The sequence below is a fragment of the Electrophorus electricus genome, chromosome 3 (assembly GCF_041902795.1).
Source record: "Electrophorus electricus isolate QZ-2024a chromosome 3, ASM4190279v1, whole genome shotgun sequence".
NCBI classification, from domain to species: Eukaryota; Metazoa; Chordata; class Actinopteri; order Gymnotiformes; family Gymnotidae; genus Electrophorus; species Electrophorus electricus.
In genome coordinates this window covers 30,276,012-30,295,701 of record NC_137499.1, presented here as the reverse complement: position 1 = coordinate 30,295,701, position 19,690 = coordinate 30,276,012, and the positions used below count along the sequence as shown (strand labels likewise).

The 19,690-nt window shown below is 42.6% G+C and overlaps 1 protein-coding gene across 1 annotated transcript in view; it reads right to left on the bottom strand.

Moving 5' to 3' along the window:
• Positions 1 to 19,690, bottom strand: part of adcy9b (adenylate cyclase 9b) — a 38,057-nt gene that overhangs the window by 7,213 nt on the left and 11,154 nt on the right. The window contains exons 2-7 of the mRNA XM_027009150.3: positions 4,665 to 4,840; positions 3,237 to 3,347; positions 2,883 to 3,112; positions 1,371 to 1,473; positions 784 to 992; positions 511 to 670 (exon numbers count right to left, since the gene is read on the bottom strand). Of these exons, the coding sequence (XP_026864951.2) occupies positions 511 to 670; positions 784 to 992; positions 1,371 to 1,473; positions 2,883 to 3,112; positions 3,237 to 3,347; positions 4,665 to 4,840 (989 nt within the window). The remainder of the gene's footprint in view (positions 1 to 510; positions 671 to 783; positions 993 to 1,370; positions 1,474 to 2,882; positions 3,113 to 3,236; positions 3,348 to 4,664; positions 4,841 to 19,690) is intronic.

The following is a 19,690-nucleotide window of genomic DNA, read 5'->3' as shown; positions in this document are numbered from 1 at the left end:
ATGCATCATTTTATGTCTTAAACTGGTACAGGCATAAGAAAGATTATGGCTGGAAAGACACCAGAAAAGAACATAACTGCAAAACTATACCTTCACCAACATCAGATTATTTTCTAAATGAGTAAACAGCAAAATACAACAACAGTAAATCTGATGTGAAAACGTTTCCAAACACAGGATGCACATCTCTGATGATTAGATTTCTGTAGTAATATAGAAATGAGGCCTAAATGAAACAGAAGGCTTAATCTGTTGGATAGATGAAATTATCAGTTGTAATTATTGGCTGAAATTTCGATAGTGAACTGACAATGATACATTTTTAAAAAATTCCCTATTAGAAAATAATATATTGGCTGCAGATATATAATGCACCTTTAATATGTATATATCTATATGTATATATCTTTATATATAAAGAGGTATTTCAAGACACTGTAGTGTAGTGAGGATATTCGGTTAAGCACGAAGTGGCAGTTCCTAATAATATACATGTAAGCAGGCGCTCACTTCTGTGGAGAGTTGAATATCGCAGTTGATGTGGGAAAAGACTGACATGGCAGGTAAAGACACTAGCACTGCCCCAATTAGATGGCGTGGGACCCAGCCAGAAATGAACCAGAGTAGTGTCCTGGTATAACTCCACACCCTGTCCAGGAAGAAGGCCCTCCTAAAGAGTAGAAACAGAGATAGGACATGAAAGCCCAACTGCATTAATATAAGGACAAAAAAAACATTACACCGTGAATACATCTAACCATTTTACCCAGTTTTGCCACTCACTGAATAGCCAGTACAAGTGCTAAACATTCCACCACCACAGTCACCGCAATCATGATGAGGGCAGGGATTGGTAAGGGCTGATGGGTAACAAGTGGTTGAAGGAAGCAGGCCAGCGAGAGCGCCAGGAGGACAAAGCAGCACATAAGCATGTCCAGAAAAGAGCTGAATGTGGGACTGGCAAAGGTCTGGACAGGGGCCTGCATCTCCACCTGCAGAAGAGATAGACATGGAGAGAGACAAACACAGCTCATAGCAGATGTAAAATAACAGGAAAAAAAAAAAGAGAGTTTCCAAGTAAGTATTTCAGCAAATCAAATAGTGACAGAAGTGCCCCAGCAGAGGGCAGCACAGACTGGATGAACAATGAGCTACCCTGTGGCACTCTCCTTCCTGCACTGCCCCTAAAGATCAGTGTGTGGCACTTGTGTTTTACAACAGTGCCAAACCTGTGTAGGTCAAACAATCGTTAGTACATTTTTAGCTATCTTTAAAAGATAACAGAGAATAGGATCTGGAAACAAATTGGCAGGGAACAGCGAGATGTAAAGCTATAAGGTGGGTGGACAGGGAGAGAGACAGATATTCACCTCCTCCTGGTAGCTGGTTCTGTAGGCTGATTCCAGCGATTTATCTAGAAAGTTGTGACTCAGCTTTGTGATGGGAGGCTTAGAGAAGTAATCCTTCATCAGACTGGAGAAAAAAAGAAGGTAAAAGCTTGAAAAGAAAAGTGTTGCGTACATTTAACAAAGACTGAAAGATAAAACCCCACCACTTGGTTCTAGTTAATGGGTTACCTAACAGCAAAGATGGGACAAAAATGGAAGATCAGCATGTTAGTGTTCTTAAAAAGGTATGTATTATTATTAAGTGTTGTTCCTATTTTTATTACTGTTTATCATGTAGTGACAGAATACATTTATTTCATAAAATTTCAAGCAAATAGGAAATAAACTGACATATATTTCAATAACAGCACAAAATGACTGCATTAGGACATTACAGAAAGACTACCCAGGACAGTATATTACGCCATGTCAGGCAGCCCATGGGGACAGACCCTGCATTTTCTGGCACATACCAAACAGCAACATTCCATCTTACTCAGGTTTTCTCCACAGGGCCCAGTCACTGCTTGCCACTGCTAGTGACAATGACACACTTTTTTGTTTTTAGCAGTGAGGCAGAGCTGAGATCAAGGCCCCATTTACAGCTGGACCCTAAGACAATGGCAGCAAGAGCCATAAAACGCCATACAGTTCTCCACCGTTAAACAGATCATTTAAAAAGCCGTAGGCTCCATGGCCCTGTGCAATATTGCTCTCTGCATGTGACTGCACCAAGGAGGGGCACAGAATGAACAGTGAATGTGGAAGGCATTTCAACACAAGACACCATCCTGAAAACATGCAGCATTCAGTATTTCTGACCATTATTGAGGTGGAAAGATATAAGGGCAATTTTCTGTAGGAATGCCTAGGAAATAAAAATTCTGTCATTAAGATCTAAGACTGATCACAGAACTCCCTAACTAGGTTATTTTTTTCTCATCACCACCACATTCTAATTATAAAAATGTTCTTTGAAAGGGTTTATTGACAAATCTATGAGTATTTTCAGTCCACAGAATAGTGTATATTTAATCTTACCGACCAACAGCCCCACAGGAATAAGTTGGCCTATAAACCAATATATCTATACAATTTCAAATGTTACAGATACATACAGGTGAGGCACAAGAGTAAAATCACTGGCATGAAAGGCATTTCATCTTAAATGTAATTTTTTAAAAATCTAATATAATGCAAACAGTACCAGCCCAAGTATAGATCTTTCAAGGACACTATGATTTCTAAAACTATCATATTTCACAACACAAATGAATTCTTTGAACCAACATCATTTTTGCATTTTTTGTTCTTTTTTTGGTAGTGACTGCAGTCATGTTCTGGTGGTCCTCCAGCGATAAAACCTCTATACCTCTAAAACAGTGCCTTGGCTTGATATTGCTACTGTTTGCTACTGCATGAAGAGCAGTATTAGACAATGAAAAAGAGAGAGAGAGAGAGAGAGAGAGAGAAAAAAAGCAGCTCTGTTCATACCTGTCTTCCTTTATCACATCCACAAAGTGTGCATCGCTCCTCTCTCTAAAGTTCTTGGAACGCAGAGGAATGAGAGCAGAGTGGTCCATGGTGCCTATACCGCCCCCTCCCCACTTCTTCTCCTTCTGCTGCAGCATCTCACACAGCGAGGTCTGGCTGTTGGTCAGTGACCTCTCATGGTGTGGGCTTAGGAGGCCGTTCATGGCCATGGCATTGTTGCCTGGAGACCCCTGAGGAACATCCAGGGTTTAAAATCAAGAAAAACAACACCCGAGTCAAAACAGCAGGTCAGTGGGAAGCTTAGCCAAGCAATTAACTATTAGGTACACTCTGGAAGAGAGCGAAGGTTTTTACCTTTGCATTATTTGTTGTGTGATCATCACTGCTAGCATTATTATCAGCTCTCTCCTCTAGGTTCTGATCTTCTGTAGGCATTAGTACAACACTGCATGAAGGGCAAGGAGACTGTGGAGAGTGAGAAACAGGAAGAAGAGATAAGAATAGATAAGGGAGAGAAATAGAGTGTGTGGGACACATGCCTGAGTACAAAAGAGAGACAATTTAAAGCTGAAGCAGATTCACCAAAGAGGCTATGGATTTAAATGCAGAGTATCAATCACATTGACTGGAACACAGATTAGCCAATGATGTGCCTACTAAATCTGTCGGCACAAACTTGTAAATTATAAGAATTGCAGCCAGATAAACTGTGGCATAAGCCAAAAAACTAAAAAAAAAAAAAAAGTAATTTAGCAGTAGAAAATTATGTGCCTACTAAATCTGTCGGTACAAACTTGTAAATTCTCAGGCGTGCAGCCATATAAGCTGTGGCATAGGCCAACAAACTAAAAAAAGTCATTTAGCAGTAGAAAATAGAACTCTCTCCCATCAGTGCTCTCCCTCCATGCTCAAAAGAGCAGAGAGGCTGATGGGGAAACAGCTATGACAGCCAAGACCCAGCTGAGCACATCTACATGGAGACAAACACGCTGGCAGATCCCTTCAGTTCCCTCCTATGGTCCAGCCCCCCTACCCACACAGAACTGAAATAGCCTCTGCTGGCATTTATGGCAGTCATCACCCATCTTATAACTGACATATAAAGTACATTTTTGCAGCTGGGATGAGCTCTGGGTCTTTAAATGCAGACACCCTCTGGGGATGTCGCTACTGAAGTGTGTGGATCAAACGCCTTTAATGTGCATGAGGGAAGGATCAGCATTTTGTCTTCCACCACTCTCCACTTCTCTTTTTTCTCCTGCCCCTCCCTCACTTGCTCACAAGCACCCACTGTGACGGCATGGTCCTCTGCAAAGGGTGGGGAGCAGATCTGAGCTGCATTATGCGGTGACAGGTAAACTGCCGAAAAATATAATGTATATTGTACAAGGAAGCATTTAATCAGTTGAGACTAAGGGTCTGTGCACCTTGAACTGATGTGTTTTGGTGGTCGCGTAACGTTCGGATTTCATTTGGGCACATAAAAAGCCTGGTGTAAATATGTGGACATTAGTGGTGGAGACCAGTGCAGAAATGAAAACCGCTCCAAGACAAAGCCTACTCCATCACCAAGGAGTATTGGTGTGCTGGTGTACTCTTTATGCAGGAGAGTAAGTCAAATCTCACCTGGTCACACTTGGCAAGTATTTTAGTGATAAGGGCAAACAGAATCCAGCCAACATATATTCATATATGATCCAGATATTTAACAAATGCAAGGTGTAAACAGGTCCTAAGAATCAAACTGTTTCTCTCCAAGGGCCTCTCTAATGGCAGACTGACCTTGGCGCAGTCAGGGCCGGCTGGTAGAGCCAAGGCTGCAGCCGAGGAATCAGGAGCGTGGGCGTATGCTGCGCTGTCTGCCACACTGCCTGCCTCACCTCCACCCGAGTCGGGCTGTGAGCAACTGCAGCAAGAGCACTCCACCTTCCTCCCAGAGATCAAATAGGTCTTCAGTCCTGCGAAGGGAACACACACACTCATCATCGTCAGCCAGAGTGTCCCATAGGCGTTTGCACCAGTGCTGGATAGGTCGTTGATCATTGACCCATGTTGACAACACTCAAATGAGGTCATCAATCGCCTTGCCAAGCAAGGGTGTTGTGCCTAGGAAAAGAGAAGGTGAAGCGATTAAGCCGGATAGGAAACAAGCTGGAGAAAGGAAAGCTGACGGCTGCAGTTTTTTGGTCAATAAGTCTACGCCCGCTCAGGATCGGTTCATTGTGCTTAGGACACATTATTCATAATCAAAAGACTTTAGTACAAGCCCATTAGCACAATTCAGTTAATGGGTGATCACAAACAGTCTTGCTCATTTGAGTTTAAATTCTCCATAAAATTCTACTCGGTGTAGAGCCGAGACGTCTCCAAGGAAATGTCTTTGGCAATCACTAAACTATATTTGATAAATGAGTGCAAATTTCCTTAGTACAACAAATTCTGTTCCATTTTACACTCGTTGTCCTAATCCTTAGCGTTATATCAGGTCTTCCACTCAGAATGTGCAACTCACATAGAAGATTAAAACCCAATTGGCAAGAATTCATCTTTTCTGGAAAGTGCAAGAAGCAGTGAGATAAGCAACGCGGCAAAAGCAATGTCTTATTCAACTACCTTAAAAGTAATTACAAATGACGCTGGAATAGTTTGTGTCATATTGTAAGGGCTGACCCTGCAAATTAAATCATTTTTAGTAATACTGGTTTTATGTAAGAAAGCATTCTGTATCCAAAATAGAACAATGCTGCTTTTAACCAGTATTTAACCACTGTGCTGTGGAAGCTCCATGTTTATGCAGATGAAAGATATTGGCCTAAAAAGGACACAGCTGGCTTACAGTTAGCCTCTACTTCTGAATCATTAAAAAGTTCACTTTCTTCAGACTGTGACTCTGAAGGAGAGCTGTGAAATCAAGACCAAAGGGGATGCACAAAACAGGAAAAGTCAAAGTGATATCCAAGTGTTTAGATATCCCTGTGAACTCTGATGTATCTGATGCATCATACCACCCAGTCATTGCTTGGAGACAAGGCCGTCCCTTAGAAGGGGGCTTATGAGGTAAGCCACAGAGAGATCGACAATCACTTTGAAGGTGATAGAGTTCAGCACTGAGACTGGAGTAAAGGTCCACCAGTCAAACGATATCAAGAGCTCTTGCATATAACTGACTGGTATGGAAGAGAAGACTAGAAACACCATCACAGAAAAAAAGCGTCACTTCAGTCAGGATGAATCTGATGACTTTAAGGAGTTGAATACTTTTGCAAGGCACAATGTCATGTCATAACTTCTCTCCCAGAGGGCAAGTATGTTTTTTTGTGTGTCATCTAATGCCTCAACATTCCAACCAGATGGTCCAGGATGACAGGAGGAGGTGGGCGAGAGCCTGGCCAGTGTCAGCTGCAGCGAGTAACTTAGCTGTGTCCCTGTCTTCATACGCATAATTTACCTACCAAAGATAAGCAGCCCAAAGGCATGAGAGGGACAGTTACACAAAACTGTCCACTGTGCCATCTCTCTCAGCCAGTGGAAAGAAGCCATACTGGGCGTAGAGATCTACTTATTGGTGTACCAATGTCCATAAGAGGAGACTGACTGGGAACCTAGTGTTCCTAGCCTTTGTGGTTCAGTGAACTACTGTGTTCATCTGCTTCTCAGACATGTCCATGCCTAAAAAGCATGCAGTTCTGGCTAATAGCTAAGCAAACAGCTTTCAAAGAAATATGTTTGTTGAATGTGTTGTAGATTATAAGGGTCACTTTGAAAATGGTGTTCTTGTGCCATATTAGTTTGTGCCATATTCAGGGTATCATATTGCTTAAAGCCATAATTGGCACAAAGCTCTGTATCTTAACTGAAGACAGAGAAAATGAACTCTTTATCCAAATCAAAAAATTCTCCAACCAACAACAATGTGTCTTGTGTTGCAGATAAACAAACAAGCTAACAGTAACTACAAAAAAGCACCAGTAAGCACGTTCGGTGACAATTTTCTGTCTTTAAATCAAACACTGCAACACCCACCCACCACAGAAGGAGACATCACTGAAAAGTAAAAAAGGAGAACTTAAAAATTTAAAAGCAAGAGATAAACCACTTCATGGTGGCGCCTATCATTTTTATTGAAAAATTAAATGTGCTGTGTGTCTATCTCCCACCATGACCCATGGTTGTTCCACAGTGATGCACAAACCTGGGCTCTTAGTACATGTATATGCTGCGATGGAGTCCTCCCCACCAGGTGAAGTTATCAAGACCCCGCCAGCCTGCAACACATACAACACCGGGTGCTCCTCAAGCTCCATAGGGAACTGCTCCTCCGCTTTGACACCATTGTGAAGCAGTTAGCTGAGGATCATCTGCCCCTCCGTTGTCTGTTACAGCATACCACTGTTCTGCTGCAGCTGCAGCCTTGATCCACCTCTCAAAGATGATTCCACAGGATGACCCAGAGGCATTCAAGGAGTTCTTTGGGAGTGTGCCAACTGCTGGCGGGTGGCCACAGGAGAGTCAGGCAGGGTATCTACTTCCTCTGATCTATGGGGAAGCCCAGCTTGCAGTTAAGTAGCAGCCTGCAGCACCACAACTGGGGTACGATGCACTGAAAAAGTGGTTTTGCAGTGAATTTGCTAAACTTCAAAGCAGCACAGGCAGTGTTTTGGGACATTAACTTTGGGGGTTTGGCCAGCCCTTTGAAACTGAGTAGGAGCTCTGGGGCTACTTGCAGGTGATGGCCTCTTGCCCAAGACTCTGCAGCTATAGATGACCTGGTGGTACAGGAATAGTTTATGACCTGCCTACCTGAGCGGAAGGTGGAATGTGTCCAGTGCTACCGCCTGGAGTCACTGGATGAAGCCATCCATCTGGTGGACTATATCACAGCATATTTAGGGACATGAGTCTGAGTCTCAGTGTCTGTGTGTGTCTCTCTATCTCTCTCTCTCTCTCTCTCTCTCTCTCTCAATGAGGAGCCTCTTACCTGTACTCATATTGCCTTATCTCCCCCATTCTTCTTCAGCCCTCTCCCTTCCCTGAACACTCCTGAACCATAGGAGGGTGGTTCCCAAAACCACAGGGAAATGTTTTTCCATATGGCTCAATCCCTCAGCTGAGCTTTTAGAACAGGATAAGAGTGTAATGTCTAATGGCCAAGTCCTATTGGCTGGGCATTTGAGGTGATGTATGCACCTCTTCTGTTGAGGTCCCCATTTTTAAAAAATTGGCCTGGACCTCATTGTGCCATTAGATCAAAGTTCATAGGCGTACCACTTCAAATTAGTCCCGGTGGATGCAGTGTGATATCCAGATGCAGTGCCACTCTGCAACATCTCAGCACAGTATTGAAGAAGCACTCTGTGTGGTCTTCTAGGACAGAATCTTAAGAGATTGATTAATGCTGCTTACGTCACACACATGGCACAAACTTCATTAAGTGCTGGATATTAAGTTAATTCAAACCAGTGTCTGTCTTCCCCAGATCAATGTCCAAGTTGAATGACTTCACCAGACTCTCAAAAATATGATCAGAAAAACGTACACAAAGATGCTAGGGGTTGGCTGGTTGGATACACTCCTATTTGCAGTGCGAGAGGTCACACAAGTCTCATAGTTGGAATTGTTGTATGGGTGGAGGCTCCAGGACATCCTAGATGTCATCCATGAAATTGGGAGGAGGGACCTTCAAATAGTAAAAGTGGAATTCAATATGTCCTTGACCTGAGAGCAAAGCTCCATTCACTGAGACACTTAACGTCAGGGACCCAGCTATGTGAATTTGCACTAGGAAAAAAAAGTACTCATGTGGCTCCCTATGCCAAACTCTAAATTATCGGCCAAGTGGCAAGGACCCTTCAAGGTCAATAGCCATTAGTGGAGGTAAATTATAAGTGAACCAACCTGGGCAATGCACTCCAAATCTACCACCTCAACCTTCCGTAATCATGGAGAGAGACAATCCCTGTTGCTCTGGTGAAAGTTTAGACAAAAGGTTCCCAAAAACATCAATCCTACACCTATCCCCTCTCTCCCAGAAGACAGATATTGCCTGGATACAATGAGAATTTTCGGATGCATTTTCACCAACGTCTGCTTACACGGAGTGCATAGACCACCATAAGAAAAGGGTAGTTCAGGATGAGCTCAGCGTCATGCTCAACATGGGGGTAAGTCACATTCAAGTCCTGATCACATTCTGGTCTGGTCCTGATCACATTCTTAGATGTTCCATTGGTTAAAATTATATAATGGTTTCTCCAACAACCAGGGAAGCTCCCCGCTCAGCCAGCATTAGTTCCAGCGTTTTGGTCATTTGCTACTGGTTGACAGTGAACCATCATAACATTATCTTTGATGCAGGGCCTTGTTTTCGGCATACTGTGCAGCTCTGTGAGCACACTGCATTTACTGCCACTGCTCTGCGACTCCATCATCAGCTTGCATTTATTTTGAATGTAATTTATAACATCTTTTTAATATCAAAGCACTAAATAAAAGTATGGTTTTATAAATCTTTTAATATTTCTGTGTGTACAAGTGTGCAGCAAATTTTACTGTTAAATATAAACAAGTATTTAGACAAGGCCCCTGATCAGTGAGAAATGATAAAGCCTCATCAACTCCCAAACACCGGACATAATAAAAGGAGAATTTACAGGAAAAAGAGGTTTGAACATTGAATTAGGGCAGTGGGCAATGATAGCTCAGTGGTTAAGGTACTTGATTTGTACCACTGCCAAGTTGCCACTGTTGGGCCCCTGAGCAAGGCCCTTAACCCTTAGTTGCTCAAGTTGTACTCAGTCATAATTGTAAGTCGCTTTGGATAAAAGCCTCCGCTAAATGCTGTAAATATAAATGAGAAATATTAACATAGGATCACAGAGATTCTGTATCCTTATAAAATGATCTGTGTACAGAGCAGGGGATCCTGTAGGTACCAGGTACAGGTAAGTACAGAATAACTATCTTGCAGATGCAAGAAGTAGTACATCATCTCTTGGAATGTAATGTTACCAAGCTCAAACTAGTTTAGGTAGTGAATAATGTATGGTCTGGATATAATTGTTGAGATTTCAAACACTAGTGTGTAAAAGAAGGTGGAGTGATTATGTAATCTCTCCTAAAAACTGTAAAATTTGGGTTCTTTGTGTAATTGTCAGACATTCTTTGGCTGAAGGAGGTAAGGTAATAACTTTTTGATCAAACAGTAGTCATGTACTTTATTTTTTTTTTTTTAAAGTGTGATCATATCAGTAACCTCAATCTCTTAAAAATTAACCATCACAAGTAATTGTTTTGATTCAGAAAAAAAGATGTAGATGTAGGTTTCATTCATTATGATACTAAGTAGCCAATCACAGCACAAGACAAAAGTAATCACTGCAGCCACTGATTGATCTAACTACTCTTGACTGAATCCTTTACTGCCTCATACTGTTAAACAAGCCATTTTTGGAACACGTCTGGGACAAACACTTTAAATGGTCAATGCATCCAAATTTAGCTCAGATCAAACAATGAAAACAAGGCCCCGCCCCCAGCTGGACCTTGCTCCCAACGACAAGCTGTTAAGTGGCAGACAAAACAAAAACAATACCAGGGAAATTGGCAATATTAGTGCAGGATGCAGTTCCCAAAACACTGGCTTCATGAATGCAGGCTGGACATCCAGGACACTGTTGCAACCAAGACTATTGGTAGGACAGTGCTGCAACTTCAGTAAGTGGCTCTAAACTGTGACTGCAAGCCTCTGAGACAGCACATTTAGCTTTATTTATACTTTCCTGCAGTACCAAATCTCACACGAGAGAGAAAGTGGCAATTACAAGAGATGAGGAGTGTCTCAGATCCATCTTTGCAGTAATTAACAATCAGCGTCACCTCATGAAAAAAAAGAAGAAAATCTTGCCTCATAATTAAAAATGATAAAAGAGAAATGACAAGCAGGTTGCCTCTCAAGGCACACAGGTCTGAGCATCAGTCCAAACCTTATCCGTCCCAAAGGTTCAAACACTCGCTCACTAAGTGGGCAATAAAAGCCTAAGACATGCTAGGGTAAGAGAATAGAGAACTAGGAGTAAGGGGGAGATGAGCAGAGCGAGGGGGGGGGGGCAAAACTATTGGAAAGCAGGAAAATAGAAAAGCAAACAACACAATTTTGAAATATTCTATTTTTTCATTAAAATGAATTTTGCATTTAAATTCACAGCTGTACCTGGAGCCTTATACTGTGTGACAGCTCTTATAGATCTTTACTGTTTTATAGGCTGTTCTTTTTAAACCATGAGCAAATAAAATATATATGTAAAAATCTTGGAGGTTCACTATAGCACAAAAGAGGTTCAAAAACAAAAAAGAGGTTCGTAGCAAGCACGGTTTCAGTTCCATTTTCCATTTTCATTTCATTTTAATTCCCCACAGGGGAAAGTTTTCATTGACACAACCTTGAGAGGCAAATTGAGCTCTGGGGCTTTGTTCGAATTGCAGAGCAAAATGACAACAAGAGCAGATCCGCTCAGGGGACAAGGGAGGTATATCAGCCACGTGGCCGTTGTGTAGCCCCCGACTCTCAGGGCGTCCCTGGTGCTCTCAGAGTCAGGCTCACTCCCTGTCACATGCACCTCCCAAGGGTACAGCAGACAGTTGCAGAAGGGTCAACCCGCTGTGGGCCTGTTGTCAGGGGTACTGTTTTGAGTGAACTTTTTTCCTTCGCCACTATGCCCTAATAGTGTCTTTTTACCTTAAGAAATGCTTAGTTCAGAAACAGGAGCAAGGATGGGCCAAGTGTGCAGTACTACAGGTGACTGCAGAGATCACTGTGGTGTAAAAGGAAAGCTACTGTTTGTAAAAGGATCTTGTATGCTTCTTTACAGCTGCACAAGAAAAACACGACACAGCTGATTTGTAAGATGCAGATTTTCAATGAGAGATCTATGAGGTTACAGTGCAAGTACTGAAACCATTAAAACAATTTTTCTCCTCTTGAGGGTCAGAACACAACTCTAAGGAAAGGACTTACCTGACTCAGTTTCCATTGAAAATGTCCATATACTGAGCTTGACTCAAATCATTTCTCAATTCAAACCTCAAAAGCAACCAAAAAACCTTTTTACGTATCAACATTATTCCATAGCAGCAGTGCTGTATGTCATTGGCAGTTCCAGAGATTAAACTTTAACCTTTAGCTGTCCTAGAAAATGGGTTGAGCCTAAATGTCTGCTCAGCTTTGAGTGCATCCTGCCAAGATGCATATTCCATCTGAGCATGTGAAATTCAAACAAACAATACTGCAACTGTTTTCTCCTAGGTCCTGAACGTGGTGTGTGCAGCTTCCACTCTCCTGCCAACTTTGCCGTCCTACACTCTCCATCTCCCGCATCTGCAAATGAAAAGAGTGCATGGGCGCAACACTTCAGCCCTGCTCCCCGCCTGCCCCTCCACCCTTCCTCTCAACGACCACAATCACCGCACAATGGAGGACCCTGGCCTTGTCCTTTCCACAGCGCACACGGGGGTTGATGGCAAGAGTTTCTCAGTGTCGACTCCACTCTACAGTCCTCCATGAAAAACGATTCAAACCGATCGCAATCAATGGCCACAGGCCAGTCGTCACAGCTCTATGATACGCGTCCCCTCGTCCTTGCACTCATTTGGCAAATTGAATGGGAGGAGACCAGGACATGGGGGGGAAAAAAGGCTAAAACAAAAAAATGCATAACAAAGGCTGTGGACATTGAACACTCCCACACATTACCTCTGTGGAGGACTGCAGCTCAAAGAAGCCATTACTGACCACAGACAAACTTCATCTCAATGACTACAGTAACATCTGGCTTCAGTGCAGTTTCACTGTGCAACTGTGTGGAGAGAGGATGACTATTTGCATACCATATGTGAAGGAAGAGGGCCACAAACCCCACTTTGTCCGACATCCAATTCGCTAGGAGAAAACAAGTGACTTTCATTTGAAGCAGATTCCCCGGATCCGTGGCCGCCTAAATGTCAAGGCTAGTGTACAAACCTCCAATACTGAAAGCGCACTGGCACAGGTGGTCCATCCACCGGTCATGCCAGCTGGCGATGCCAGTAGCTGGCACGCACTTCTCCACCCAAGCACCCTACCCGGACCTCTTAGGAGGTGACCTGTCCACATGACCGCCTCAATTAAGTAAGATTTCACACTTTGTAAATTAACATGAGCTCTGACAGAGCAACTGAGCATGGGAGAGAAAAGTAAATAGAAGGGCATAAATGGGGTCTGAGGGAAAAACTGGGGGAATTTGACCAAGAAGAAGAAAGGTAGGGAGGAAAGAATGAAAGAAAATATGACGATGATAAAAGAAAGGATGTGTGTATAAAGTTTAATCCCTCCAGGCCTCTACTCGTCAGACCAGGCAGAAAGACTTTCTACCACATGTCAGGAGAAAAACCTTTAAGGCAGCTATGCTTAGTGTCACAGTAGAGAGCATGGTTGGAACAAGAAACAGAATTTAAATGTCTCGAATGGTAGTAAAAAGAGCAAATCCATTGGCATCCATCTCTTCCTAACTCTTGTCTTCAGTAAATGCCTCAGGTGGCGGTTTGGCCTATGATTAGAATGAAAGTAGCTGAGTTTCTTAAATCCATGATCTGCAGGTTCACATTTCTGAACAGTACTGATATGAGACATAGATATGACGCATTAACTTTAGCGCTGTCTGCGGTTAAAACCTTAGCACACAACAAAATCAGACCTAAAAGGGTTCCTTTACCAAATCAGACACCTTGCATTGCATTTCACTCTTCTATAGAACTGCATCATGTTTAGAAATCCACCATTAAATTTAGCAATAAAAAAAGTTGGGTTTTTTTAGACTGTTCATTTAGAGCGGTTTTTCAACAATCAACTATATTGACATCCTTAATGCTTAGTCTGTACTAGCCTGCAGTATAGCTGAACAGCTAACTTACCATTTTAAAAAAAGAAGCAGTCATTAGTATGTTATCCCCTCAGGCACCAATGTGTGAATGTCTCACTCTATGGTTTTTAGATATACACTGTGTGCAAAGTATTAGGCAAGAGAGTATTTTACCACAATCATTTTTATGCATATTTTCCAACTCCAAGCTGTATAAACTTGAATGCTTATTGGATTTAAGCATATCACGCGATGCGCATTTGTGTAATGAGGGAGGGTGCGGACTAAGCAAGTTTCAAGTTTGGTTTATTTGTCACATACACAGTCATACACAGTACAACCCGCAGTGAAATGGTTGAGTGCGCTCTGTCCAAACTGAGAAAAAAAGAAAACAGGGGTGCATAGAGAAATATATATTCTATATATGTACAAAAATATATTAACAATGTATGTACAATATATGTATATTATGTTTATATACACAATGTACAATGTATATGGTTGTGTATGTATATGTACACAATGTACAGAATGTACAGATCTATTTGTAAAACGACATTTACAGTTTTTACGTTACATGGTGGAATAGAATATCTATATATATACAGTTATGTTACATGGTGGTGGTGGTCCCCACAGTTTATTAGTTTCCCTAATTCAGGGCCCGAATGGCCTGTGGGAAGAAGCTCTTCTTTAGTCTCCCTGTCTTGCTCTTCAGGGAGCGAAAGCGCCTCCCTGACCTCAACTGAAAGAAGAGCCTATTGTTGGGATGGGTGGGGTCCTTCACAATCCTCCTGGCCTTGGTCTGGCACCGCTTGTAGTAGATGGTCTGCAGGTCAGGAAGTTCCGTGTGAGTGATGCGCTCTGCTGAACGCACTACACTTTGGAGTGCTTGTCTGTCCTGCTTGGTGCTATTCCCAAACCCGACTGTGATGTTCCTCGTGAGGATGCTCTCGATAGTGCAGGTGTAGAAGTTCCGCAGTACCTTGGAGGGCAGTCTGAAGTCTCTTAGGCGTCTGAGGTGGTAAAGACGCTGACGAGCCTTCTTTGCCAGGGAGATGGTATGGAGGGACCAGGACAGGTCCTGCGAGATGTGAACACCAAGGTACCTGAAACTATCTACTCTCTCCACCGTGGTTCCACTGATCCTCACAGGTTGGTAGTGCCGCTTCTGCTTCTTGCTGCAATCCACGATCAGCTCCTTTGTCTTACTGACGTTTAGGAGGAGATTATTTTCTTGGCACCAGTTTTCCAGGTAGGCCCCCTCATTGTTGTCCGAGATCAGGCCCATGACAACGGTGTCGTCAGCAAACTTGACAATGATGGTGGAGCTGGAAGTGGCTGTGCAGTCGTAGGTGTACAGTGAGTAGAGCAGGGGGCTTAGGACACAACCCTGAGCAGCTCCAGTGCTGAGGGTGAGGGTGGATGAGGCACAGTTGCCCACCCGTACCGATTGTGGTCTGTCTGTTAGGAAGGTGGTGATTCAGTCGCACAGGAATGTATGCAGTCCTAGATCCTCCCTATATCAAGGTGCACATAAGTATTAGGCAGCTTCTTTTCCTCAGACAAAATGGGCCAAAAAATATATTTAGCTGACTCTGAAAAGTCAAAAATTGTAAAAGGTCTTTCAGAAGGATGCAGCACTTTTAAAATTGCTAAAATATTAGGGCATGATCACAGAACCATCAAACATTATGTTGCAAATAGTCAACAGGGTCGCAAGAAACGTGTTGAGAAAACGGGTTGAAGATTGGCTCAAAATCCCATACCTACTGCCAGTTTTTTAAAAAGACACTTTCTTCAAGCAGCGGTATAGGGAAAAAGTCTGCATCTTTCAAGAAGACCATGATTTTTATGCAGGACAATGCTCCATCGCATGCATTGAAGTGCTCCATTGCATGGCCCCCTTCCTCACCTGACCTAAACACTATTGAGAACTTGTAGACCCTTCTTCAACAGGAGATATATATGGTAAAGGAAAATAGTACAGCTCTCTCAACAGTGTCTGGGAGGCTGTGGTTGCTGCTGCACAAAAAGTTGATCAACAGATTAAGAAACTGACAGGATTCCATGAATGGTAGGCTTATGACTTCTTTTCAAGAACAGAGTGGCTATATTGCACACAGATTTTTTTTGTTTGTTTTCTTGAAATGTTTATTTGTAAATTGAGTTGTTCGTTTATTATTCTCTCTAACAGCTTCCGTTTTTCATTTAGTTGCATAATAATTCTACACACTAATAGTTTCCCAATAATTAGGCACACACAGATATTCTCCTAAGAAATATTTCAGGTTTGAGGTATATTAACATTTTGGATTAACCAAGAGCACTGTACTTGTTCACTAATAAAATGAATCCTCAAAAATACAACTTACCTAATAACGGTGCACACAGTGCAAGTTATCCCACTACTCTGCTTGCAATTTAACTTTTAAATTTTACAAGACAGAAATTAAATCCACTGCAATTCCTATATTAAGGGTATACAACTGATTTGCGTAGACACAGAAACCTTCTCCCTTACAGTTTCCAACCCTCCTCCGCCTGCACTCAGTCCCACAAGTGTAAATGAATTGTGTTTAGGTGCCCTGCACCTCCCCTGAGGCAAGTCACTGTGGAACAATAAATAGCAAGCAGCAAGGAAACGTGAAGAGCCACATCCAGGCACAGAGCTCCATGGTTACTGCTCCTTACCCTTACTGTCTCCACATGAACCTGGGGCAGCGGGTGGGGGCGTTAGGAAGAATGGGAGAAGGTGTTGGCCGCACACACACCCACACCCACTCTCTGCATCCCTACATACATAAAGATTCCAGGGAGTAACTGCAGTTTAATGTAGTATAAGATATAAAGGTAGTCAAATGCAGTGTGCTGCAGTGAAGTACACAAGGTTTGCAAAGAAACAGGACATTTCCAGAGGTCTGTGCCAAGTCTGTGCGTGAAAAGTATTGGTCATTGTACCCAACAACTGTCATGTTATGTTATGTTAACTGTCATACTGTGAACTTGCAATCAGACCATGTCAATCATGACTTTCCTTCAGACAATGACTTATTTTAGACCCTTAGGAATTTTGTCAATTCTACAAAGACTATGGCAGAATGTTTCTTTCTATAAAGTGGATCCTATTGGTATCAATTCACTATATGAGCACATATAAGAAGCAATTTTAACTAGACTACATGACATAACGCATACCTCCCACAAAGGCTCTTAACCTTACCTTCTGGAGGGAAGCTTCCTGTGACTCATACTGGTTACATACAGAATACTGATTAAATCAAATGCGTGAGTAATCCCTGAAATAGCTTCAGAGGGCTTGACTAGTATGAGATTTTCAGAATGGAAATGAAACTTTACTGATTAATATGCTGATTATTGGGCAAATGCTTTGATCTCTAAAGTTGAAATGAAAGACACTTTCTGAATCATGCTTTTACTGCAAATATTTGATAATACTCGATAAGACATTTATAGCTGCAATAAGCAATACACCATTAAATTATTAATTCCTTATAAATTTCCTGCATGAAAAAGACTTAAAAACAATGCAAAGACTGTTAGACAAAATGTGTCGTTTTTGCAGTTTGTATGTTTTGAAGTGGAATACCAGTGAAATTTTAGCAGATGTTCAGTGTCTACTTCTCCCTCTGCAAGCACCGAGCATGATATGCTAATATCACTAGATTCACCTATATGCATTTCTCAATTTATATTCTGAGTGATATTAGCAATACATCAATGACAGGTACATACATTTTGTCCAAGACCTACTTAAAAAAACCAACAAAAAAACACACAGCATAAGCATTAGCATGCATTACCTCTCCACATTTGGCATACTGGGGTCAAACTATTATACAAAAGGCACACTGAAGCCACCTTGACTTAACTAGTTTAACTTAACTGCATGTCTGGATGAAATTGGAACTGAATGCTGCTGTACCTATTAGGCCCTCATAATCCATGAAGACTTCTTGTTAATATATTCTGATAATCAGCCCCTCAAAAGAAGGCACACATGAAAATGGTGGACAGACAGGACTGATGTAGGCAACAACAGACGAAATTCAAATCATTACTGTCGATCCCTATGGGAAAACACGTGGGAAGATGGGAGACAGCAGACGCAGAGCACAACAGAAAGGCTAGGAAATGTGACCAACAGAGATGAGCCTTTGTCTGTACGATCAGAAGCAGGCAAGGGCACTGAATGGAGTAGGATTTAAGGGAGTAATGCGATAATGAAAGCGAGGATGGGCAAGAACAAAGCAGGTTCAGGATGCAATGGATTGCTGCCTCTATGGTGTGAATTCGTGGAGAAAATGAGATGCAAGAAACGATAAACACTGGAAGAGGCAGGCTGGAGGGTTGCTAGAAAGCGCCAACCTCCATGGAGGACATTAGTCACGAGAGAGTCCAAGAGAGGAAGCGAGGCATGAGAACCTGTGCCCCTTCTCTGGCCCTGTTGCCAACATGGCACTGAGCCCAACGATGTTCAGCCCGCATCGAAAGCATACAACTGTGAAAACTGACTCACCTGACCACTGATCTTATCCAAGCTCTCAAAAACGCTCCGTTTCACCCTCATTTATTATTCACGCTGCCATTTGCTCCATACTGTGCAAAGCTCTAGTGCATGGTGTGCGCTAATGAGCTCCGGGCGGCAGTGTGGGGCACAGCTGCCGTGGGGAGAGTGGGTGAGGCGCACTCAGCGGGCGGGCAGCATTTGGAGCAAGACACCACAATGAATATCATGGGTGTGACTGGAAAGAGTGAAAAGCTGAGCAAAACCAAGACCACAAAACCCAATGACTGTTCTAACATCATAAGTGCCTACTCAATGCAGGAAAAGAAGCTCAGATAGTCTAGTAGTGTAGTGGGTAGCAACGCTGAGTCTCCTGTGAATCAAAGTTCAATCCCAATCCAGGCAAGTGCTCTATACTACACTTATAAGGGTCCTTGGGCAAGACTCCCAACACTACATTTGCCAACCTCTGGAACATGACTGAAATTGTAATATGAAGTGAATAACATTGATTATCCTGTTACAGTGGCACCTGTCAAGGGAAGGGATATAAGTGAACAGTGAGTTCTTGATGTTAATGAAGCAGGAAGAATGGATGTGTAAGCCTCTAAGCAACTTGGTGACCGGTCAGTGCCCATGCTCGCCCTGTCCACTGCCAAAGCACCTAGAGTGGGTATGTGAGCATCAAAACTGCACCATAGACAATGGAAGAAGGTGGCCTGGTCTGATGAATCACATTTTATTTTACATCATGTGGACAGATGGGTGCATGTGTGCTGCATAGCTGGGGAAGAGATGGTTCCAGAAAGCACTATGTAAGAAGGCAAGCCAGCAGAGACTGTGTGATGCCCTGGGCAAATGTTCTGCTAGGAAACTTTGCGTCCTGGAAATCATTTGGATGTTACTTTGACAGATGCCACTTACCTAAACATTGTTGCAGACTTCATAGTAATGGTATTCCCTAATGGCAATGATGATGTACCTGGCCACACTGCAAAAATTGTTCAGGAATGGTTTGAGCAATATGACAATATCTCAGTCCAATTGAGCATCTGTGGGATGTGTTTAGTTAAACAAGTTTGATCCCACCTCAAAATTGCAGGACTTACAGGATCTGCTGATGTTAATGTTATGACTGATGAGCATTTAATGTTTACACACACACACACACACACACACACACACACAGACAGACCTCAATTATATTTATAAAAAGAGACAGAGGGCGAGAACACCAAAAAACTCTGTTGCCATGGTGATCTTTTCCTCTGGGGGCAGCATGGTGGGTTGGTTTATGCATCCAACTTGCCCTGACGTGGGAAATGGCAGCTGTGTGTTTGACCAAGAAGGGCATTCAAACTCTTTGCCAGCTGTGTCAACACAAAAGA